Source organism: Poeciliopsis prolifica, unplaced genomic scaffold, assembly GCF_027474105.1.
Source record: "Poeciliopsis prolifica strain line A6 unplaced genomic scaffold, Auburn_PproV2 SCAFFOLD049, whole genome shotgun sequence".
In the NCBI taxonomy this organism is placed as follows: Eukaryota; Metazoa; Chordata; class Actinopteri; order Cyprinodontiformes; family Poeciliidae; genus Poeciliopsis; species Poeciliopsis prolifica.
The window spans coordinates 1,711,343-1,737,211 of record NW_026562424.1 but is presented as its reverse complement, the minus strand read 5'-3'; the positions used below and the strand labels follow the sequence as shown (position 1 = coordinate 1,737,211).

Sequence of the window (25,869 nt, the reverse complement as noted above, 5' to 3'; positions counted from 1 at the left end):
TTAATCTGTAGATCTAATTTTTCGCATTGTGCTTCATTTTGCTATACTTAATGGTTCATCTTATTTTTAAAAGGCATATCTTTTAAAATGATGAAGCATTTGGAAAATTGAATAGCCTGAGAGATCCTGTGGAGTTGCTGCCACATGCTGTTCACACAGACTCAGACTGAAAACATAATTTTTCAGCATATATTTTCATTAACTATATTCTTTCATCCATATGCATACCTGTAAGCATTTCATATTCGATATTTTATATTGAAAATTCTTATTTAAAACTTTATTTTTATTAATTTGTTCATGTTAGCCTTTAAAATACCGGAAATGTCATTTAACCCGCAATTACAAACATTTGACCAAATACTTTTTTGCTTTATGAAACCATTATAAATATTGAATAAGAAGTTCTGATCAGAGTCAACATTTTACCAAATACTTTTGTACTTTTACTTCAGTAATTACTTGGATGAATACTTTTCACTTTTACTTCAGAAAAATAAGTATAAGCGGTGCTACTACTCTGACTTTAATATCATTTTTGTGTCTTGAAATGTGATTGGTGTTTGTTTAGCTTTATAAACATCACTACCCAGAGTTCCCTTGGGCGCTGCGTCATGACGTGAAGCTAACGTTGTTGTCGTTGGAGACGGCGCAGACTGAAGCGGGAAGAGAGAAATAAACGCTGAAACCAGTGAAGAAAAGTTACCCGAAGCGCGTCCAAAAAGCTGGAAATATATTTATTTTTATAAAAACATAAATATTATTTATGTGGGCTAATAGGATAATGAGCTTTTTACCCGCTTCTTCTACTGACCGGCTGTTTGTTTGCTAGCTAAAAATCAACAGGTTGACTGTTGATTTCAAGCATCCTTCAATGGCCTCGACAGGTAAGGCTGAAACACGTCTTGCTTGATTAGTGTCGCTAATTTAGTGTTGTGTAAGCTGCCCTGTGTGATGCTGTGGCTGTGATTCGTGCAGGTTGGCAGAATCCTTACGTGAACATTTTCAAACATGTTAAAGTTGAGGAATGGAGAAGGTCGGCCAAAGCTGGAGATGTGTCTTCTTCTATGGTAAATAAACCTAAATCACAGACTCTCTACAGTTTGCTTTCATTTATAGGGCATTTTAAATTGTTTTTTCTAACCCTGGTTTTCTATCCAGGATGAAATTGTTATTTAATATAACAAATTCTGTTAAAAAGCAACAATTGTGTCCAGAGTTTTTGCCAAATTCCCAAAGTTGAAATTATTCAGAGCCCAAAATTTTAATTTTCCCCCAATTACAAGACTCAAAAATATCATTGCAAATTATTTTTCTTTTGCCTAAACAAGAATAAATAAAACAAAGTGTTATTTTTTCCCCTTACTGTTTACAGTCATTTAACGATTGGGCTTATTATTTTCCAATTTTTTAAAGTAAAATTTTAGCATATTCTCAGCAACGAAAATAAGAGATTTCTTTTACAATGTTGCCAATTATAATGGATGGGTGTCCCCAATATTTATTATGAGATTAAAATGAAATAAGAAAAATCTTGGTAAAGAAAATATTTGTTGTGTTGTTCTTCTAAAATTGCATTTATATCTTCACTTGGCTAAAATTCAGTAAAAAAACACGATGGTAGTTATTAATCAGTTAATCAGTAATTAATGTCCTGATCAATCCCACATTTCAATGATCTCCAGTCCAGCAGAAGGAGAATTTTTTAGTTGCAGATTCATCCTTTGATGCAAATGATCAAGCGTTTATTGACTGTTTAAATAAAACAAAAGAGTTGAAAATGGACTCCCAAACTAAATTCGGCATGTTTGGTCTCTAAACATCTTTTAGAACATCGTTAGCTTTAGCTTTAGCTCTGGTCTTTAGCTTTTAGTCGACTTTCCTGTGAAAATTAAAAAGATGCTTTATGTTAATCCTCAGATGAAACTCAGGTTGTGTTTGACTGTTTTGCAGGACCGGACTCTGAGGTGTCCGGTGTTTTTGATCAAAGGTCCAGTTCCCACCAACAGCTACATCCTCGTTCCCAAAAGCAGCAACCAGACTCTGGGCCTGACCGGTCGATACTTCTACCTTCTGTTCAGACCCACGCCTGGAAAATACTTCATGGTCCACCTGGACGTCGCCGTGGAGGTAGCGCAGCTAACCGCGGCGGTTAGGTCCGGGTTTGGCTGTGGATGTAACTCGTGTTCTGGTCACTGTGTGCTGCAGGAGGGCCAGGCGGTCCGGATCTCCTTTTCCAACATGTTCAAGGAGTTCAAGTCCACGGCTACTTGGCTCCAGTTTCCCTTCCTCTGTGGAGCTGCGAAGGATTCGGTTTACGAAAAAACCTCGAGGTCAGCAAGGCAAGGTAAAATTAATGTTCCCTCCTTGAAGGTTTCCTTCAGGTGTTCTTCAATTAATCAATAATTACAGGAAACCTTTTGTTTTCCAAGCTCTTAAAAAGACAACCAGCTGTTTTTTGGTGTCTGGAAAATGAGCCGTTATGTTACAATCTGATAGAAACAAATAAAACGCATAATATTTTGTTGTTGACATGTGATCAAAGGTGAATACTTTTGCTATGAAGCAGAAAACACTGAGCTCAGTGGGTCCCAGTTGCAGGTCCAGTTTGTTTTTGCAGTGTTTGTTGTGTGCTGCAGGTCTGGTGGGTCCGGCTCCGGCCTCGGCGCGTTGGACCTGCCTGATGATCGACCTCTGCTCCACGCTCAGCTTCTACCTCAACCGGCACTATACTCACCTGAAGAGCGTCAAGCTCTGCGCCAACATGGCCGTGAAGAACATGTTCACCAGCGACCTGCTGCTGGACCCGGGTGAGAGCCAAACCGCCAAGGGAACAGTTCCTATCCGAGCTTTACTTCACTGACAGACTATAAAGAAACACTGAAGGGTTTTCATTGTGTCAGGAACTCAGAGTGGCATCATGTTAAAATAAGAAAAAAACATTTCCAAGATATACTGATTACTGTTGGCCCTGTGAAACTAGGATGATCATCAACCTATAAAAAGCCTAACCTTCCAATTCACTTCATGCCTCTGGTAAGGCACAGAGCCTCCAGTGGATGGAAAAGTTCACAACCAATTCTGCGAATGTGTTTCCGAAATTGAGATGGTTATTTTCCATTTTTCCATTAATAATAGTTTCTAATGCATTGCATAACAATATTGATGGAAACATGTTTACTGCTTTGTTTCTATCCAAACTCATGCAAACTTTCACAATTTCATAGCCAGGTTATGCTAACGCTACGCTCGACTATAATAAACAGAAAGCAGTGTTTGCTAACTAGCATGGAGCACAAAATGGAGAATCCTCGCCTCCCAACTTGAAGCTTGAACTGGAAATGTTCTGGCTTTTGTGCTTTTGGTACGGCACAAAAGCACATTAGTTGTTTGCAAAATCATTTGTAATATTAACATTTCCATCGACAATTTCTAATGTGATGCTTCCAAATCTTATCTTAAAGCACCAGACAGGAATTTAAAAAACAAATATATCAGAATCAGAAGTTTAGATTTTTTTAAAAATCGGTCATCAGCCTGAAAACTGCAGTCAGTTCACCAACCAGAACTTTCTCAATTTCCCTCCACAGCAATGACCTTCAATGAGGCGAAGCTCCGAGGTCTGTCCTCCTCACGGGGAACGGGTCCGATTCCCAGAGAGATGTCCTTCCCGGTGCCGAAAGGAGGCTTCTGGAATGACTTTTATGATCACATCAAGTATGAAACTCTGAACCGCTTTCACCAGTACCATGTTGATATGGTATGGAGGCTTCTAACGTCTTCTAACATCATTTTGATATGGTATGGTATCTCAAAGGGCAATGCGCCGTTACCTAGCAACCCAATCTGATCCCTCGCATGTTCAGTCAGCTGGTTTTTCCCGCTGTACAATGGCTGCTGGAAAAGACAAGTGTTTTATTGTTGACTTATCATCCAGAAACCACCTGCTACGTTCTGGTTGGTTGTGCAGGAGACGGCACTTCTGCTTTTCAAAGACACAGTTGTATAACTGCACATCTGTTTACGTTTTTACGTAAACGATGAATTGGGGGCGTGGCCAGCAGCAGCTTATTTGGATTTAAAGTGACAGGACACCTAAAAGCAGCTCATTGAACGGAGCTGAAATGTGATTATCTATTAATTATTAATGTTATGAACATGTTTTGTATAGGCCACAGACCGATCCTAACCCGCTAAAGAATCATAACAGGTGGTCTTTAAAAAGGTCTTTATGACACCAGTAGCTCAGCCGTTCATATCGAGACTGCAAAAGGAATTAAATGATGTTGTTTTGCTCTGCAGGTTTCCCTCTGATGGGACTAAACTTCCCTTTGACTCCATTCAGAAACCGGATCCAGCGGCTGGTAAATAAACACATTATTTCACAAAACGAGCCTCAGACTCTCAGAAAAGCTTTTCTTTCTCAAACAAGCCAACGTGTGGAGCGATCAGAAACGGTGGCAGCCATAGTTTTCCTGGAATTGGTTGAAATCACCAGGCCTTGCCATCAGTCTCTGCAGGTCCAATTGGATCAGAAAAGGTTCTGACCGAAAGGTTCTGTGCCGTTTGCTTTTTGTCTGGTCATAACTAAATGTTGTGATGCTGTTTGCTCTCACAAAATTACTCAAATTGGAATAATGAGTTCATTTTATGTTTTCCTGAACAAAAAGCCTAATTTTTATCTTGACTTGCGTCGGGTTTTCATTTCTCCTGAAACGGGTTTTGTACCGACGGATAAATGCAGCTCAGTCCAGAGTTCAGCCCACAAGAAAGATGATATTTGTACTTTTCTTGTAATAATTGTAAAAACTCTTAAAACACTAATATGATGTCCAGTTAATTTCTTTCCAGGAACTCCTTCATGCCAGAAAAACGAGCCTGGTGCCGCCAGAATCAGCGGCCCGGTTCAACACCGAGTTTCTATCTGTCAGCCGATCGACGCCTCAAAACTCGTAAAGCCGATTCAAACCCTTACATTTAGTTTTTGTTTTCTGACAAAAGAAGAATCTAAACATTGTTGCATTCTTCGTTTCGTCTTGTCAGCTCCCGAGGAATCGAACGTCCGTGTTGTCCAGTGTTCCCGAGTTGAGTCCGTCTGACTCGATGGAGGGGGACGGCCCGCTGAGCCGCGACGCGGGGGTTCATGTGTACGCGCGACCCCAAGTCGCTCTCAGGCCGCACGGAGGCAGCAGCGGAGACGAGGTGATGCTCCATGCTGCATCGCAGCTGTCACACTTACTCTGACTTTAATCTTCTAACATCAAAAGTCGTAATAATGGAGAAAAAAGATTTTGAAAAAAATAAGAATTCTGGGGGGGAAAAATTAATTCTGAGAAAAATTCAGAATTTGAAAAAAAAAACTTTCAGAATTGTGAGAAAATTCTCACATTTTCTCACAATTCTGACTTTTGACTTCAGAAGACTGAAGTGAGACTTTTTTTTTAGTGGCAGTAATATTGTTCCATAGGTTCAAGGGGAATTCTGCCAAACTGCATCCATGTGTAACGATGTCAGAATTATTTAACACTGACTCAAATTTTAGAAGTTTGTTTGTGGGTTTTATCAAGACATTGATAATATTAATATTTCCCAAAATAAAAACGAGTTTGACATTCCTGAACTGAACTTTGCTCTGAAATAAGTCTAAACATTAAGGAAATCTGCGGTGAAGTGATTTAAATGGACCTGATCTGTGTTCTCCAGGTGTTTTGCGCCTCAGAGTCACTTCCTGTGGCCTCGGTCAAAGAGAGTGAGCAGCAGGTATGTTGGTACAGAAGCACTTCCTCAGTGACTAAATACTTTAATGTAAAACGTCTTTTCCTGTCGCGCTCTGCGTTGGAAGCTGCTGCCCGACCCGATCCTGCGGCTCAGCCGGATCATCGGCTTTGGAGGAGCCACCGCTGGAGACGTATGATAATTGCTTTTCAAATGAAATCTGATTTAATTTAGAGGTTTAGTGGCAGAGGCTTTCCGTCCTACAGGCCTTGTGGAGCCAATCAGGGGAGGAAGTGGTTTATCCGTGCCACGCGATCATTGTTTCTATGAAGATTCTGTCCCGCGAGCAAAGATTCTTCATCGGCCACACGGATAAGGTACTTTATTTCAGCTAAGCCCTAAATCAGTTTGCTTTTCCCAGATAAACTGAACTGGTTCGCTAGGCGCCTGTGTTCTGTGTGAATTTGTTTAAATCTGCAATATTTGTCCTAAAACTCAGTGCTGCCCTCTTTTGATTGAACTATGGTACTGCAGGTGAATTGTCCCATTGGTTCCAACGGTGCAGCTTAGCTGATGCTACGTCGCTTGGCCCCGTGTTCAGTTTTTGGAACTACATTTATAGATTTGTCTCCGACCAATTTGTCTTTTGCAAAAACGTTTCTGAATTTGTTGCTTGCTAGCCGAGTTTTGGAAAAAACTCAAGTTTTCCAGAAAGTTACTTTTGGAGAAAAGTTGCTAAATTTGTCACTACGACCTTTTTTTTCTGGAAAAATGTTGCCAGATTTGTTGCTAGTAGCCTTTTGGAAAAAAGTCTCTACATTTGTCAGCATCTGTTTTTTTCTGGAAAAGTTGCTAAATTTGTTGTTAGTTGCTTTTATAGAAAAGAAGTCACTAGATTGATCTCGTGAAAAAGTTGCTAAATTTATTCCTCTTTTGCAAAAAGCATAAAAGTATAAAAGTTGCCAGATTTATCACTTGTCTGTTTTGTTTACTATTTAATGCTAAATTTTGTAAAAAGTTGCTAAATTTGTTACTTTTTTGGAAGTAATTTGCTACATTTGTTTTTAGTTGTTTTAAAGAAAAACAGTAGCCAGATTTAAAGAGTTGTTAAATCTGTAAGGATGGATAATGATGGATGGACGGACTGATTTCCTGTATCTTCTGTCTGCAGATTTCTGCGCTGACCTTTAACGGCAGTACGACTGTCCTGGCGTCGGCGCAGAGAGGCAGCAACAGCGTGGTGCGGCTGTGGGACTACAGCGCAGGAACCTGCCTGTCCATGTTCAGGGCTCACGCTCATTCTCTGTCCTGTCTCAGGTGAGTTCAGACCTGAACAGCTTCAGCTTCCTGTATTCTCCTCTTTTTAACCTCGTTCTGCCCTGAAGTTTCTCCTATGGAGGCGGCATCCTCTGTGGCGTGGGGAAGGACCGACACAATAAAACGGTGAGCAGGTTATTTCTGCAAAGAGCTTCTTCACACAATGAGCAGAAATTAGTTACATTCATTTTCATTTTGAAGTATCTCTCCTCTTGAGTAAAATTTCTCAATTTTCTTCCCACTGAATGAAAAACAGACTTTTTTTTTTAATTCGTTCTTTGTCATTTTAGCAGTTTTAAAGATACACATACATATTTTGAACAGTTAGACCCCCTCTAACAAAATTTACAGAGCAACAAGTTTGACAGGAGGAGTAATTCTGTGAATAGCTGGTAACGTCGACTCGTTTGCGTTTTGTTTCGGTATTATCTGTGTTTCTCAGATGGTGGTGGTGTGGAACACGCTAAACGCCTCTAAAGGAGGAGAGGGAACCATCTTGGCCAAAGCGCACACAGATGTGGACATTGCCACCATGAAGGTCACTTTCTTTGATGACACGAGGTATCCTGCTTATTCCTGCTGCTTACTGCTGTTGCTATTAGCTAAGCTAACAGAGCAGTTATTGATTAGCTAACTGATTATTGATGAGCTGTCAGAGTTGGTGTGTCGCCCGCCTTTTTATTTATTTTTCAACTGAACCGAAACACAACAAATTCTGCAGCACATCTACATGTTATGGTCATCATAGTCAAGCTAGCATAGATGACCTACTTCGTTTTTCTTAATTAAAACTTTTTCCTGACCTTGTTATCTGCTTGTCTTAGTGTTGACAATTAGGAGCAAAGCACTGGGTACATTTTTTATTTACATTTCGGGTACATTTATGATTTATCGCGTTATGTTGATAACAGCTAAAAACAATGCTAGTCTTTGTTAGCAAGCGAGATCTTGAGCATCACATTCCACCGCGTCTGTAAATAAAGGATAATTTTTTTTGTTCTTTCCATTTATGCTATAGATTAACCTAAAGTGAGGAAAACCATCGTGCATTAAAATAAAACCCAGATGCTTTAAAAGAATAAACACTTTCAGTAAGACCTGCCGCAGTTAATCAATCAATCAATGAATCACATGATAAATTAAAACAAACTCAATAGTTTCCTTTTGCATTATTCCTTATTTTTTTATTTCCTGTGTTTACAGAGACTTTATAATCAATCTTATTTGTTGTTTCTGTTGTTTTGTTTATTCGTGTTGAATATTTTAAATGTTTTCCAGTGTTAAATGTTCATTCAAAGTTAAGATTGATTGATCGTTGAAAATGTGTTCCTGCATCATTTGAATTTGACTAGAAAATGGTCTAAAGAGAGAAATCTTGTCATTTATCGCAGTAACTTTAGAATCTCAGGCGTTGAGGGTAATGTTGCGTCATTAAAGCCTCTCTGAGTTTTGTTGAGTGGCGTTGATGTGCCAACCTGAGCTGATTCGTCGTCAGGATGGTGTCGTGCGGCCGAGAGAACGTCCGTCTGTGGCGGGTCCGGAACGGGTTGCTGCGGTCCTGCCCGGTCTGCCTGGGCGACTTTCACTCCCTGGACTTCACCGACGTGGCGTTCCAGCAGGGCGACGCCTCTGACCAGCCGGTCGACCACCGAACGCTGTGAGTGACGTCGCTGCTGTTGCTGGTGCGAGTCCGGGACAGTTTTCCCTCTGAAGGCGTTTTGTCGTTTCTCCTCCTGGCTCAGATTCGCCAGCACTCGAAGCGGCCATATTTTGGAGATCGACTACAGCAGAGTGATGGTTAGAAACGCGAGGCGGTTGTTGCCTGCACAGCAGCAGCATGCAGAACGCAGAGAGAAATGGACCTTCAACACCGGTGGGTTGAACCGCGCAGGGCTTTCTGTGTTTAACCAAATATGTCTCTCTGTGAAATCTGGTTTCACAGATTCCCAGTGTTGGGTGTGAATCGTGCAGCTCAGTGTTTGTTTGTGTCTCAGGTCCAGGGATTCCCATCAACAGCATCAGCGTGTCTTCGTCGTTCTGCGCCACCGGCACCGAGGACGGCTTCCTTCGGCTCTGGACCCTCGATTTCTCTGCTGTCATTTTGGAGGCGGGTAGGCAGGGCGGGTCGGCAGGGGGGGGCGGGCGGGCGGGCGGGGGGTAGGCAGGGCGGGTAGGCAGGGCGGGTCGGCAGGGGGGCGGGGGGGGAACGGTTCTACCTGCAGTGAGCTCACCGTTCCCCACAGGTCCAGCTCTGCAAACTGTCATTTCATCCATGCTGCGATTGACATTTTCTCATTGCATTGAAACAGTCAACCCGACGGTTCAGGTTAGGGATTCACAATATATCGCCACCAACATCAGTATCGGCTGATATTTGTCATTTTTTAACATATTGGTATCGGCACGGTGAATAAAAGTGGGCCAATAATAACGACTGATATTTATTTCCATCTCGTTGCTAACAGTTTCTGGTCGTTTTGCCAAAGGTGTCAAAACAGTAGAGAAATAAATATAATATCAGTAAATATTGATCATCATACAATATTAATATCGGATATCGGCCCAAATTTTTATATCGGGGCATCCATAGTTCAGGTGACTCTTATCATTATGGGTGGGAATGTTTTATTAAATCAATGTTTGATTCAATCTATAGGTGAAAGAAATTATCGAGTATGGAGGGCTAGAGGTGGCAAAATTAATTAAATAAATAGTCCATGAAATACATATGCATGAATCTCCCATTTGTCTGGTTTCTAGCCTTTATTTTATCGGGGTAAAAAACCCTTTGAGTTTAAAAACCTCAAGAGATTCCTGACTGCAGCACAGAAAACACAGTGAAAAGAAACTACAAAGCCACAGGTGCATTTCATAGGACTAGATTTTAGATTGTTGTGGATTTTTATTGCAGATGATAGGATAAACAAAAACTGATGCTAAAAGTTTCTCTGTTGGGTTTTTTGAACATGAAGTGTTTCAGTCCAAACCTGGCCGGTCCGTTGTCTTCCAGAGCACGAAGGCCCGGTGGCCGTGGTGTCGGTGTCGTTCGACAACCAGCAGGTTCTGGCGGCCACCTTCTCCGGAAACCTGGGCTACCTGGACGTGAGCAGCCGCGCCTACAACACTCTGATGAGGTCGCACACCGACGAGGTGCTGGGCTTCAGCGTGGACGGCATCCGGCGCCACCTGACAACCGCCTCGGCCGACGGAACGGTGCGCGTGTGGGACAAGGATTCCTTACAGCAGGTCAGCCGGCCGCCGACTTAAAGTTTTATTTTCAATTTACAGTCATGAAAATATCAGGAAACTCCATGAAATACACCAATCTCCTCATGCTGACGTCTGTTTTCTCAAAGTGACTCCAATTAATGGAAACAGACACTGAAAGCTTTGACTTCTATAGGCAATTGTTACTATAATTAACTAAAACTAATGAGATAATTAAAACAGGATTTTTTTGTTAAATGAATTTAATAAAAATGGTAATTAAAGGAGAAAAATTACAGCTGGAACTTTATTGTACTTTTATAAAACAAACTGAAATTAGAACTGACACTCCCTTTGTGTTTATTAATCTAATTTTTGGCCTGTCAAATTGATATGAAATTGATTTTCCTTTTTCACATCTGCTGTTTTTTGGCAATAATTTAATATTTATTAGTGTCTGGAAAGTGAGCAATTTCAAAAACCCAGTTGTTGTCAACGAGCACTGAATCGTTTGGATTACCTAGCAACCCCGGCAGAGTTACCTAGCAACCCCGGGAGAGTTACCTAGCAACCCCGGCAGAGTTACCTAGCAACCTCGGCAGAGTTACCTAGCAACCCCGGCAGAGTTACCTAGCAACCCCGGCAGAGTTGCCTAGCAACCCCGGCAGAGTTACCTAGCAACCCCAGCAGAGTTACCTAGCAACCCAGGCAGAGTTACCTAGCAACCCCGGCAGAGTTACCTAGCAACCCCGGCAGAGTTGCAGCACATTTGTTGCAGCTGATTTTGCTGCTCTGTTTGCTGTACTGTTACAGTGTTGGGATCATACTTAAATAAATAAATGCATAAATAAAATGATGAGGAGACATGAGAATAAAGCAGAGATAAAATGAGAATAATATATTTGGATTTAAAGTGACAGAAGCCCTAAAACAGTCAAAATGGGGACAAAAGATAGTGAGCATGTTTTGTATAGGCCATAGATCTATCATAACCTTTGAAGGAGGCAGACAGGTCGCCTCCGTCCTGTACATCAGCTGAGTTTTGTGTGTTTTTCGTCCTGCAGTTGTATGATTTTGTGTCGATGGACAACCCACGCTCCGTGGCATTTCATCCACACGAGTCAACCTTCGCCTGCGGCTTCTCCTCCGGAACCGTCAGAGTGTTTGACATTTCCAGTGCCAGGCTGTTGGCCGAGCATAAGTACGCAGCTTTCCCACGTCCGCTGACAGCAGCTGGCTCAGACAGACGGCGTCACAGTTCTGTTACGGTTCTGTTTTCCTCGTAGGAAGCACAGAGGGGAGGTGATCGGTCTGGCCTTCTCGCCAGACGGAGACTTGATGTACAGCGCAGACTCTGAGGGCTCTCTGGCGCTTCATGACGCCTCAGAGGAGGATCACAGCGTGATCAGAGTGACATGTATGCATGCCATCGCTCCTGGATCACTTCATTACATCACTTCCTTCAGACACACAAAGACTGAAATCACAAGCTCAGATTCAGGAATACTTTTAAATATCACACAATGACGAACGAGGAGGATTTTATTTTCGTAACTCTTTATTTGAACACAAGACAGAACAGCTGATATACCCATGTAGGAGTCTTCAATTGATGTTTATAATTTTAATGCAGCTTTGCTTTAAAAATGTCATTATTTACAGAATAATAACTGGAAACAAAAGACTCAAACCCAACAAGAAGCGTTCGCCTCTTCAGTCACACAAATACTATAACGAATGATCCGACTGGGCCTGTTAAAAGTTTTCACCACTTTATTCCTCCAAAATTTGGCTTTATTGTCAAAAAAAGGCTGCGACTAATGATTACTTTGGTAATCCATAATTTTTGTTGATTAATCAGATACAAACATCCTGCAGGTTTTTCATTCAACCACAGGAGGTTTTTTTATATAAGATACATCAAAAATTTACAAATAATTAAATCCATTTTTTAAATGAAAAAATAAACATTTTATTGTCTAAAATGCAATAACCATCATTTTGGGAAGAAGAGATTTCCAGACAAAAGTTTATTTTTTAAATCAGGAAGTAAAGATTGGTTTAGGTTATGTTTGATCGTTAGAAGCAAATCTGTCAAGGATTCTCAGAAATGAGGAAGCTTTAAGTCTTGGGACGATTGTTTGTAATTTTCTCTAAATCTACCTTTACATTACAGTTCTACTTCTCTGCATCTCTTGATTCAAACCGTGGCTTTAAACTCGTTATGTCAGGATCAGTTTTCATGATTTCCTGCTGCTGCTGAACATGAACTCCATGTTTGCAGGCAACGTTGTGGCCCAAGGCACTGAGCGCGCTCCAGACGCTCTGGCGGTCAGCGGCGACAGCAGCCGGCTGGCGTTTGTTGGTCCGACGCCGCACATCATCACCGTGGCTGACGCGCGCTCTCTGAACGAGGTAATCTGACCTTTGACCCCCTTCCTCTGCTTAATGAAACCAAAATGAGTAATTGCCTTATTTAAATTGTTTCCCAGTCTCCCTCTCATACTAAGGGGTTCAAAATGTGGTCCGGGGGCCATTTGTGGCTCGTGGACTGATTCACCAACCACAATTCAAGAATGAATTAAATTTGAACAAAACTGGGAATTGTATATCAAAATCTACTTACAAAGATGTCAGATGCAAAATAAAGAAATCATATTTTCAAAACTTTCTGTTTTTCTCTAACAAAGGCAGAATTCTGAGAAAAAATTTCAAAATTCTGAAAAAAAATGTAGAATTCTTTTCTTTCCAGTGGCAGTAATATTCTTCCGTAATCTTTATATGTGTTCTGCCAAATCAATGTGAAATGATGTTCAGTATTATATTAACTGTCCTCAGAGCAGAGGAAGCTGTTTCCTGAAGTTTTAACGGTTTGCTTTTGGGTTTGTGCGTCCCACCGCTGCTGGCCCTTTAAGAACCCATAATCTCAATATTTCCCAAAGTAAAAAGAGTTTGACGCTGCTGAGCCTGAACTGAGCCTGAACTGAGCCTGAACGTGTTGCTTTCTGCAGCTGCTGCATGTTGATATCAGCGTTTTGGACGCAGAAGGCCCCGATCTGGACGCAGCGCTGAAGGTCCGCTTCTCTCCGGCTTCGGCTGAACATTTACTCGTCGCTACGTCTGCGAACAAAATCCTGTGGATCAGCACCAAGACGGGCCGCCTGCTCAGACAGGTAACCGCCGTGATTTACCGTGTTTATTGTTTCTGGTAAGACATCACGTAACTAATCCTGCTGCTGCCATTTTGTTTCTGTGACTGAAACCTAAACCCTCATTGATGAAAAGGGAAACTTTTTCAAAACTGTTTTGAGGAAGGAAATGCATAATACTCTGCAAAAAAAGTTTTTTTGATCCAGTTTCTGATGCAAATAACTTAGAATGCTTGAAATAAAATAAAACTAACAAGTAACTTTAAAAATGGACAAAAACTACTTGGTCAGATTTTGTTTTCTTGCAGCGTGTTTGTTTATTTTGTTTTTGGTACGGACTTTTTGTGGCAGCATCACTGCAAAAACTAAATCTGACCAAATATTTTGTTTAGTTTTACTGAAAACAAAATAAACTTGCAAGTAGCTTTTCAGCAAAACACTGAAGCTTTTTTCAGTTAATTCCCCAGTTTGAGATCCACTCAGATTATTTCCCTTCTAACATGGAAAAAATGTCTTGTTACAAATGGAACTAGAACGTTTCCATCAATATTAAGAAATTATTGACTTGCAGCATGCTCCTATGCTAATTAAAGTTTCCTGTAAATTAGTTTTGTCTTATTGTAAATGTAATAAAATATCTGCACTAGAAACTAGACTAAAATACTTTGTGTTTTTGCAGTCGTTTGGTGTCCGTTTGACTTCATACCGGAGTTTTTCCGTCTCTGCAGGTGTCCAACGTCCATAGGCGTCCCTGTTCCTCTCTGGCTGTGAGTGAAGACAGCCGCTTCCTCCTCACATCTGGACACAACACTGTGAAAGTGTGGGACTACAAGAGGACAAACCAAGTTAAGCCACAGGTAGCTTTGGATTCAATAGTTTTAATCAGTGGTTTTGGTTGTGGATTATTCTCTATTATTTGATTAATCAATAATTGCGAGGGTTGATCAATAATTCTGACGATTAATTGGATAAAACATGGATACTTTCTGTAGATTTTTAATTTAACCACTTACTTTTATTTTCCAAAATATTAGAAATACATTTAAAAATGTAAATAAACACATAATATGTATTTCTATGTGATAAAATAAACATTTTATTCCCTAAAATGCAAAAACAGTTTTCCTTTCTTAAACATTTGATCATTTGTATCGCAGGATGCATCTGCAGCTGAAATATTTATCATCATGTAAAAGTTTCAGTGTAAGAATCATCTGGTTATTATTTTTATTAAATTATTGAACAGCAAAAATGCTTAATAGGAGTTTTTATTTTACAGAACCTGGTAAATTTACAAAAGTTTTTATTATTTATCTTAAATGCAAAATATACATATATTTTATTCAGTTTTAGATAAATTACTGGTCTTAGTGTGAATACTCTAATTATTCAGTAATTGATTGATTTAATTATTCAGTAATTGATTAATCAAGATGAATCGTTTCAGTTTTATATGTTTTATGAGCTTTTCATGTTTTTAAAAAACAATTAATTACATTAAAACAACAATCAGAACAAATAATAATCAGTTTTCTTATTAAATTTCTATTTTTTTTATTTTTATGTTGTGAATTTGAGTGTAGTTTCTGAGAAAAACCATCATTTCATCTGCAATTGATGGATTCTGATTGAATGTTTATTAAACATGCCTGTTGGTACCAGATGTACATCGGCCACAGTCAGCCGATCCGCCAGGTCAGCTTCACCCCTGACCAGCTCGGAGTCGTCTCCGTGGGAGACGCCATCTTCCTGTGGGACTTCCTGGCAGAGCCTGATGAATGTTTAATTGGCAGGAGGTAAGACGTCGCTCCGATCATCTGCTACAGATTCATCTCCAGTACTGAAGAACCAACTCCTGCTCCTACAGATCCCCGGGTAGAGCGAGCTACTTTTCTTGGACAGCAGGTACGACTTTGGCTTAGTGCTAAATTACTGTACTTTAGACTTAAAGTAGCAGCTCCTGATTGTGGAAAGGATCCTTTATGGGGTTAATTTCTTCCCTCTGTCAATCCAGACGGTGAGGCGAACGCAGCACAGCTGTCAGGTGGGATGCCTCGGCAGGAGGCGCCGCTCCCCTCCTCACAGCAGCAGCTGGACGTTAGCGCCATGGACCCAGAGATTCAGGAAGGCATGTTGGTTTTCATTATCCATCTGACTAAACTGACTAAACTGTTTTAAACACACAATAAATCAAGTTCATTTACAGATAGTAGTGGTGGGGACTGCTAACTAAACGGTTAGCTACGTTAAAAGTAAACGCTAATCACCAACATTGGTTCCGCTAATGCTAAAGCGCTATGTCAACATGGTATTTAGCAGGAGCTAATGCTAAAGCGCTATATCAACATGGTATTTCGCAGGAGCTAATGCTAATGTGCTATGTCAACATGGTATTTAGCAGGAGCTAATGCTAATGTGCTATGTCAACATGGTATTTAGCAGGAGCTAATGCTAAAGTGCTATCGCAGGAATTAATGCTAATGTGCTATGTCAACATGGTATTTAGCAGGAGCTAATGCGCTAAATTCAACTGATGCACACCATCAGTGGACTAAACAATTAGCTGTGCTAATCCTTACATGCTGGTTTTCAAGCATTAGTTCTGCACCTAGTTTTGAACCTGGGCATGTTATCTCAGATTTGGGTCACCTGTCGGTTTGTGACGACGACCCAGCAAAACCAGTCCAACCCACCGGTCCCAGTCAGATCCCCGACCACAGACCTGTCGTCTCCTTTCTCAAAGTCACCGACTTGGACAGCGCTTCTCCCGTGGAATCAGACGAACCAGATACCAGTAAGTCCTCCGGTCCCTTTTATCTGCACCTGGGAACTGAACATTTTTAATTACGTTACATTGAAACTTTTTATTGTAAACGTTTGTTTTCAGCGGAGTTGGATCAGAACAAACCGGACCATCCGAACTGCTATAAGCACTTTACTCCCCGTTTGAAAACCTTGTCTCTGGATCAGGTAGCTATTTATCCAGAGTCAGCTGCATTGTAACTTTTATAAAAAAAGAAAAGTTTTTTTACATATTTGTTGAAACTGTTGTTAGAGTTTAATACGAGACAGATAATCTGTGAAAAGATCAATCTCCTCCCCGTCTCCCTGAGCTGCTATAGCTGTTTGAAGAAACACATCAACCAAAAACTAACAGAGCTAAGAGGAGGGGCCTAGCGCCGTCAATCATCCTCAGGAATGCGCTGCCAAATGTACTAATGGGGGAGAAACAACTTATAGTTACAGGAAAACTGTTTACTAACTAGCTTTGGCATTCATGATAGGCTATGCTAGCGGGAGCGCAGCAGGGGAATAAAAAGCTGCTCTGAGGGGTGATTGACAGCGCTAAGGCCCGCCTCCTGGCTCTGATAACGACTGTAATGACATGGTGACAGTTTCAACAAACATGTAAACAGAAAATATTAGAATGAAAGTTACATACTTTAAAAAAATAACAGATTTAACTTGTTATTTTGCTAATTCAGTCCGTTTCAACTCCTCGACCTCAAGATGGAGGCATAAAGCTGAAAGCAGTGATTGGCTACAACGGCAACGGCCGAGGCAACATGGGCTGGAGCCCCGATCAAGGTCAGTTTAGGATTTATCTTCATCTGACAAACTTTACTTTAATTCATGAAACCATGAACTCTGATAATGGCTGCATTGTTTATTTAACTTAAAGGGGCAGTGTTCTCTAAATTTGACCCATTTTTTAAATCTTCCCTTCATGTTTTAATATTTTACCTTCATCAAAACCAAACCTGTAGTGTTGCTTTGATTCCGTCATGCATGTTTGAAAAATCCTTCAATCTCCATGGCAACCATTCATATGAGGACCTAGCCCCGCCTTCCTGGCGCAGCTCCTCCCCCATCAGCTCCTTTAGACTAGTCAGCAGCAATTAGCAACCATCTGCAGAGCTCGTTATAGGAGCTGCTGCTCAGAGCAGCGCTGGTGGAAACATTGAAGGGTTAATAGAGGAGCCATGTTGGGATGACTTCCTGGAGGCGGAGCTTCAGAAAGAGCAGGAGTTTCTTAAAGAGACAGAGGCCCAATTTCAAGGTGTTAAATCAGGAAGAAATTGCTTTTAAGTCATATTTCTTATATGTGTTCATATTACAACTGGAGGTAACAGACTCTTGATTGTGCTCTAAAATGTTACTTTGTACCTAGAAAACACATCGCACCGCCCCTTTAAGATGAACATGTTTGTGATTGTGTTCTGGTGCTGCAGGTTTATTTGCGTACTCTTGCGGCGGCTTGGTGGTGCTGGAGCATCTCCACACGGGAACCCAGAGTCACCTGCAGGGCCACAGCGAGGAAATCTCCTGCCTGGCCATCTCTAATGACGCTCAGGTGCTTCTGCGTTTTATCCACGCTGTGATGCTCAATGTTCAGGGTTTCAAAAGGCTTCGGGCAGAATCGATTAATCACGATTAATCGATTATTGAAATAATTGTCAACTAATTTTGTAACTGATTAATCAGTAACTGAAGTATTCAGACGCTTAAAATGGCTAATTTTAACATGTAATATGTAATGCAATATAATTATGTAAAATGCTTATTTTATTATTTTTTTTAAATTAACTTTGTGTGTTTTTCATGTATTTCTAATATTGTATGAAAGAAGCTAAATTAAATGGAAAATCTGAAATATTAACCGGACCAGAGTTTTGGTCCAATACATTTATTACTATCAGATTAATTGATTAGTAAGAAAATCGTTGGTTGCTGAATATTAAAAAAGACATAAGTCATTGTTTTAAGAAATTTTTACAAATTACAAAGCATTCATTAAAGGAATATTTATTTTTTTATTTCAAAATATGAATTATTTGTTTTTATATATTCTGAAAGACTTAAATTAAAGCTTTACAGAATATTAACATTTTTTGAATTTACATATTTTTTTAAATTTACATATTCATATTGACAAATCGATTAATCAGTTTATTGGATGGATGGATGGATGTTTACTGTTAATATCTGTGGATTGATTTAAAATGTAGACTCTGGATAGTGAGGAAACTTCAGAAACCATTTTGTTTTCCTTTTCAACAATATTTAAACTGGGTACGTTTGATCAATTCCTGCTTTAATCATTCAACATGCAGAGCCTGAATTACACTGATGTAATCAGCCAATATTTTCTGCTTCCTGTTTGATGCTTATTTGTTGCTTTTCACAGCAACAATGTGAAGCAGAACACAAGAATAAAAACATGAAATGATGGATTAAATGTTTAAATCAGTCCTAACTGAGTAAATATATCATTCAACTGAGCGTAAATGTTTGGTTTATGTTGATATCCGCTGCGTATTGTGATAAACTCCAGAACATTTGGCGTTGTCGCTGAGCTGTCCTCCATCTTGTTTTGTCCAGACGTTGGTGTCGGCCGCTGGCAGCAGCAGGAGCCTCGTTTCCGTCTGGGACGTTCAGACCGCAACCTGCCGCGGAACCGCCTCCCACCACAAGGGGGCGGTGCAGAGCCTTGCCTTCTCCAGAGACGACCTCTTCTTCCTCTCTGTTGGTCTGTCAGACTCATCGGATTGTGTCTGATCACAAAGTTCAGCTGTAACTGTGTGTTTTCTCCTGATGTTCTTAATAATAAAGATTGTTTTGGCGTACAGGAGATTTCTCTGATCCGGTTCTGGCGCTGTGGAGTTCGGCATCGGTCCAGTTGCTGTGCAGCGTCAGCATGTCGGCGCCGGTCCATGACGCGGCCTTCAGCCCCGCAGCAGCCGGGCAGTTGGCCTGTGTGGGGAGCGAAGGGATCCACTTCTGCCTCATCCACACACGTGCCACCGACATCGAGGTCAACGCACAAACATTTATTCATTTATTTAGCTACTTTTTATTCCTGTTTTATTTTTTACTGATTATTAATTTAATTTATTTGTTTTTATGTATTAATTTATTTTAGGGATTCTTTGTTTTTTTTTCTCTTTTTAAATTATCAGTTTGATATATTTTCATTATTTATTTTTCCCATATCTTTTGTTAATTTGATCTATTTCTATTTTTCCATGTCACATTATTACTTCTGTAGATTGTTATTATTTTATATTCTGAATTAAATTATTTTAAAATATTTATTAATTTTATTGTCATTTATTTATTTAATTTTTGGGTAAATATTCTTTCTTGAGTTATTTTTTATTTTAGTTTTTGAGATGCTTATTTTATTTTCATTTTAACTATTGTTATTTGCATTTTTTATACAAATTTATTTTTCCTTTCAGTTTTTAATTATTTAATTTTTCTTATTTTAGATGTAAATTTAAGAATTATGAATTTTAGTTATTTCTTATGTTATTTATTTCTGAGATACTCATTTTTTAATTAAATTTTTTTTGGGCAATTCATTTCCTTTTTTATAATTTTTTTGTGTTTTTTGTGTGCTACCCATTTTTAAATGTTCTTTTTTAGTTTTATTTATTTTTCTGCTTTCTTTCCCCCAGTTTTCTGTAAGTCTTGCTCTGCTTCCTTTGCCTCCATAGGCCTGCAGGGTGTCGGCGCCGCCAGAGGTGGGCGACGTAGAGCTGACCGCCCTCTGCTACCACCTGGACTCCTTCCTGTTAACCAGCACCGCCGGCGGACATGTTTGTGCGTGGGACGTGAACAAGCAGCGCTGCTTCATGGTCTGGAAAGCAGATGAGGGAGAAATCGGTACTAGATGGTTCTGGCATGTAATATCAGGTTCCTCGTTTCATTTTGTCCTGGTTGAGTTGAAAACTGTTTTGCAGGAGTTCTGCTTTGTCGAGAGAATCGCCTGCTGACGGGCGGCGCCACCGGCCGCCTGCAGTTATGGCAGATTGAAGTGGTTCAGGGCGTGAAGTTCGCTGAGACGACCTGCAGCATGAATGAGTAACGAGTCGCTTTTCCTTCCATCTGCCCAGCATTTCATCTGAACTGGACCAAACTAACGTTGCTATCCAGATAAGAAATGATCCTGTTAGCTCTAGAATCTGCACCGTTTTTCCATCGTTACAGAACAATTTGCTCACAGAAGTAACTCAAAACGCTCCTGATGGCTTCAGGCAGAAAAACGAAACAAAGAATCTAAAGTACTAATTATTTTAGTTTTAGTTTCTACTACAAATGTTTTACTTCACTTGAAATAAGACAAAACTAACTCAAAAGAAACTTTACAGAACAAATTAAATAATTCATTAATATTGACGAAAACGTTCTGGTTTCATTGGCGTGGTTGCCTAGCGACCCAACTATATATCCACTAGCAGGTTATTTCATAAAAAGACATTTTTTCATGTTTTTAGTGAAGAAATCTGCCGGTGAAACTAGAACTTTTCCATCAGTGTCAAGAGAAGGCAGCCCCCACCATGCCTGACTCTTCGTTCAGTGTTTTTCCTCCAGACTTTCGCCTGTTCACTACGTCATACCAACTTTATTTATAAAGCACTTTAGAACAACCACAGCTGATGCAAAGTACTGCACATAAAATAGATAAAAACAAATAAAAACTCTTAAGTTTAAAACAAACAAACATACGATGTCAAACTAGATCTCGCTGGAGATGAAAGCCAAGTAAAACAGATGGTTTTAAGACGAGCTGTAAAAGTGGACAGTGAAGGGGCCTCTCTGACCTGGAGCTCCTTATCAATGTGTTATTTGAAGCTGTGAAAAACGGAGTGATGACGTCAGATTTTCTTGTCCGTGTGACCCCGAGTGTGTCGAAGGTCGTGGTGGAGCAGGAGGTCGTGCTGGATGGGAAGTTGGTCAGCGGGGCCTTCGATAACTTCATGGACATGGGCATCGTTGGCACCACAGCGGGAACGCTCTGGTACATCAACTGGTCAGACAGCAGCATCATCCGCCTGGTCAGCGGACACAGGGCAAAGGTAAACCTCATAGAGACGACCTGCCGCGCTTCCTGAAGCAGGTTCGGATCGGTCTGTGGCCTAAACAAAACATCTTCATCACATGTTCTGCACAGAATGAGATTTTCACTCAGAATGAGCTGTAGAGCCTCTGTCACTTTGAATCCAAATAAGTTTCTGTTGGCCACGCCCCCCAACTCAATGTTTACACAGATTAGACAGCCACACATCTTTGAAAAGTATTAGTGGAGTCTCCTGCACAATCAACAAGAAAGCAGGAAGTGGTTTCTGGATGGTAAGTCAACAACAAAACACTTTGTCTTTTCCAGCAGCCATTGTACAGCTGTATGCATCTGGAAAACCAGCTGACCAGTCATGCTGGAGCTCAGCTTGTGTTGCTAGGTGACGGGGCTGGGCTCGGCTGGCATTAAACTTTAGCTTTTCACCAAAATATGGTTGCTTCTTTTAAGCACTTGGATTGTTTCATAAGCAGGAAATAGAAAAACTAAAACGTGCAGAAGGTCAGAGGTCATAGTTCAGGATTCGTGCCGCCAACATGACCCCGTCTCCCCGTTGACGCTCTGCTCCGCCGTTCAGGTCAACGACGTCGTCTTCAGCCACGACGAGAGCCGCTTCGCCACCTGCAGCCAGGACGGCAGCGTGAGGGTCTGGTCGACCGGCAGCTTGGAGCTGGTGGTCCAGTTCCAGGTCATCAACCAGGTGGGCGAACGTCAGCGGCTCGTTATGCAGCTGCTGTCAGGACACTCTGGCACATCAACAACTGGACAGAACAATAATCCTGAGCCAAAAGAGGATTTGGCTCATCGACTCTGCAGTAGTGAAAGTACATGAACAAGCACGAATACTCACATTTATATTTAAATATAAACATAGACTACAATCAATCATTTCACTCTTAACTTAAATAATTTCTGAAGTCAATATTTCTTACATTATTTCCAGTGTTTTTATATATACAATGTCTCAAAAATTTGTAAATATACCTTTGAACATGTAAATATACTTCACTACTTTTATTGTTTGCTTTTGTTTTATGTTTATTTTGTTTGTATGTGAACTTTACTCATTCCTTTTATTACACCACATTCAGTAAAGTCCAAGGTATTGCTTTGAATAAAAAGTCTATTAGTTGTTTCACGATACTTTATTTATGATTGCTTAATAATATATTTTTGTATCATAACTAATATGTCAGTGATTCTCCAGCAGAAAGAATTAAAACGCAGAGAAACAATACCTGGACAATAAATCAATAATAATATTGCGATAAACACGTGATCAATATCAATAAAACATCTGTGAGGACGTTCAGTAGGTTGCACTGAACTCGCTCTCTGTTCATTCTTCCATTGACCTTTGCCCCGTGTGCTGCTCAGGCCTGCGGCTGTCTGTCCTGGAGTCCGTTGTCCAGCAGCGACGGCTCGCGGATCGCCGCCGGCTACGGCGACGGGACGCTCCGGATCTTCCAGCTGACCTCCACTGAGATGGAGATGAAGCTGCGTCCTCATCAGGAAGCCATTACCGCCATCACTTACTCAGCCAGCGGTGAGAAAACGCTGCGTCACGCTCACTAACCACGGCCGACAGCGACCTGGACGCAGCGCTGTCCACACCCCGGCCCAGGAAGTCCTGGAGTCCTGGGAACTGAGTCCTTTTTGGTCGAATCGAACGAACGGATTCCTTTGTGACGGTTCTGTCTCTCCCTCAGGTCATGTGATCCTCTCAGCAGGAAGTAAGGGTCTGGTCGCCGTCAGCAGCCCGATCAGCGGCGTAACGATTCGAGTCATCAGGGATCACAAAGGGGCAGCGATCAACTCGATCCAGAGCGTCAGCGAACAGGTGAGAACTGGAACCAGTCTGACAGGTGAGAACTGGAACCAGTCTGACAGGTGAGAACTGGAACCAGTCTGACAGCGAACAGGTGAGAACTGGAACCAGTCTGACTCCATGATGGCGGGATCAAAGCAGAGCGACTTTTGGGTCGTTGCTAGGTAACCAAAGTTTGAAACTGCTGTTTACCTGACACGTTGTTGCTAGGCAACCGAAGAGCGAGCGAGGTGAAGCAAATGATCTGCGATGTTATATTGAACGTTAAATATTCTGATAAATATTGAACGTATCAGATGTGTTATCTGTTAGTAGTGGCTGTGTATCGATCGCAGTATAAGTTATTGATCTATTGTCTAATATTCACACTGTATGTAAATATCTGGCCTCTCTTCCCACATTTAAAGTTAAAACTGGTTTAACAAGCAGCGTTAAACTGTAAAAGCAGTTTATTGGTTTTGGACGTCAGCTGAACTCTGTTTCTCGTCGTCCTCAGTGTAAGCGGTTTGGACTGGAAGGAAACGAGATGGTCCTGGTTGCCGGCGCCGACAGACGGGTCAGCGTTTGGGCCACCAACTGGTTCAAGGAGAAGTGTGACCTGCTGGACTGGCTGTCGTTTCCCGCTCCGCCCAGCTCCGAAGTTCGGCTCCTGGTTTTATTTTAACTTCTTTTACTGATTCACTGAAACACATAATAACTGATTTTATTCATATTTTCACATTATTGATGATTAAAAATCCCAACAATTTGGACAGTTTAATTGTTTAAACATCATTAATTGAAATAAAAATTTATAACCATAAATAAAAACCCACCACTAACCTCTGGTTACTATCTGACAAACTGTTCCTTATAAAGGTTTATTACTCTTTAGACCTTCACATATTTTTAAAAGTAAATGTATGTAGAAATTTTAAGTCAGTGTTTGGTTTTCATTCTTAGTATTTATCTGTTTGGAGTGAACGTCAGCAGTGACAGGAGGCAGTTTCACATGTTTAGGTTGGATTCTTATTTTATTTCTGTAGTGTAAATAATCCCAATCTGTCACTCAACGTGTCAGGAGGACAGTTTGCCGCCCTGCCTGGCTGCTTTCTACCCAGCAGACCACAGCCTGCTGCTCTACACCGGCTACGGCCTGGAGAAAGAGCTGTCCTTCTACAGCCTGACTAAAAAACAAGTATCTCCCTTCACTTCCTGTCTCCCGTTGTTTTCCTCTGTCCAGATTGGGAGGAATAATCGTTAAACGTTTTGTTTTCTTCACCTCAGATCATTAAGAAGATTTCCCTGACCCACTGGGCCACGTGCATTAGCCTGTCTCCCAGGGGTCACCTGCTAGCTGTGGGGTGCAAAGGTGAGAACTGGTCACAAAGATGGCGACTCAAGTTTGGGACCATTACTGTCATAATAACCGTAGGCCAGCTCCAGCGTGATGTCACGCCTCTCCCTGTTGGAGGGCAAAAAGCTGCTGGCTAACGACGACTAGCATTGGTTTCAGCTGTTAAATTGTCAATATTTGCATAATACATAAAAGAAAAAAGGGTACAGTGCTTTGATACTAATTGTCAACACAATGAGAACTAAATGGCAAGATCAGGAAAATGTTTTAATTAAGAAAACACTGGCGAGGGAGAGGGAAGAAAGTCAGTTAAGCTAGCTTGACTATGACAACCGTAACATGTAGGTGTGCTGTGTTTCACCTGCATGTTACACAGCACACCTACTGCTGTGTAACATGTAGTTAAAAAATATAAAAACGGCGACATAAACTCCACCTCTGACTGATCATCAGCAGATCAGGTGTTTAAATGAGCTGATCAATCACCACTGTGTTCAGACGATCATTTATTAGTGACAGTGAAATAAACATCAAGCCTGAAAACATGAAACTAACGGACTGAATGTTCTGTTCTTTGTGTGGAAACGTTTTGAAGTGTTGAATCCTGAAACATAAAGTGGCGTCAGGTGTTATGGCAATGAGTGTGTGTGTAGCGAAAAGCCGACACAGCAAGAAAAAAGAAAAGGATGAATCGTTTCATCCCTAATGCCAGGAGTATCATGACTGATTAAAACTGTGAAATGATGAGATGGTTTTTCCTAGACTTGCTACAAAAAGCCTTTTGATGTGATGCCTGTCCTCCCATCAGAGCGAGTCCTGAAGCTCATCAAGTCGACCAGCGGACGGTTCCAGGACTTCCTGCAGCACAGCGACGCTCTGCAGACGTGCCGCTTCTCTCCGTCCGGGTCGCTTCTCTTCTCCACCGCGTACGACGAGGTTCTGCTCTGGGCAGTGCCGGGCCTCTGACCCAACCTGTACATTTATTTATCCGTTTATTGTTCCGGTTTTTATTGTTCCACAGACTTCTTAGATTTTTACGTGTACGGTTTTAAAAATAAAGCCTTTTTATGGGAGAGATTCTGCTGTGTGGCTCCTCAGTTTCAGTGTTCGGGTCTTTGGCTTAGAATCGTGGTTTCTGTGGAGACCAGCGCAGTTCATGACATGAAAGCAAATATTCTTGGAATAAACTGAGTGAATGTTCCTGCTGAAGCACAATCATCCATTAAATGCTTTAGAAACTGACAGCTGGCTGTTATTATGAGCCCAAACTGCATCTGCAGCATGTCAGCCATTTTTACAGAGGCAGCCCTGCAAATATATTCAGATTTTATTTCCTTACAACTGTCGACCTAAAGGTATTTAAATGGGCCTTTATGAGGGAGACCAAAAGGATCATGAAAATTCACAATTTTAGACAAATGACTGCTGGAAACTGGGGTTTTAACTTTGACACCCA

The 25,869-nt window shown here is 41.0% G+C and overlaps 1 protein-coding gene across 2 annotated transcripts; it reads left to right on the top strand.

Annotated features, from left to right (window-relative positions):
* Positions 1–651: 651 nt before the first annotated feature.
* Positions 652–25,486, top strand: wdr90 (WD repeat domain 90). Of its 2 annotated transcripts, none has more exons than XM_055057926.1 (43): positions 652–887; positions 979–1,070; positions 1,954–2,130; positions 2,209–2,347; positions 2,640–2,810; positions 3,591–3,717; positions 4,303–4,364; positions 4,852–4,952; positions 5,044–5,202; positions 5,704–5,760; positions 5,843–5,908; positions 5,982–6,092; positions 6,887–7,032; positions 7,101–7,158; positions 7,475–7,593; positions 8,528–8,689; positions 8,775–8,905; positions 9,027–9,143; positions 10,043–10,278; positions 11,304–11,440; positions 11,526–11,656; positions 12,524–12,654; positions 13,251–13,412; positions 14,117–14,245; positions 15,051–15,184; positions 15,256–15,293; positions 15,403–15,516; positions 16,027–16,182; positions 16,276–16,358; positions 16,874–16,976; positions 17,621–17,742; positions 18,771–18,918; positions 19,019–19,203; positions 19,889–20,057; positions 20,135–20,255; positions 21,079–21,250; positions 21,827–21,949; positions 22,627–22,795; positions 22,959–23,089; positions 23,574–23,717; positions 24,138–24,254; positions 24,344–24,428; positions 25,222–25,486. In XM_055057926.1, the coding sequence occupies exons 1-43, from the start codon at positions 875–877 to the stop codon at positions 25,377–25,379; spliced, it is 5,406 nt and encodes a 1,801-aa protein (XP_054913901.1). In that variant the 5' UTR covers positions 652–874; the 3' UTR covers positions 25,380–25,486. The 2 variants fall into 2 exon arrangements, with proteins under 2 accessions (XP_054913901.1, XP_054913900.1); XM_055057925.1 differs by having other exon boundaries at positions 4,837–4,952.
* The last annotated feature ends 383 nt before the right edge of the window (positions 25,487–25,869 follow it).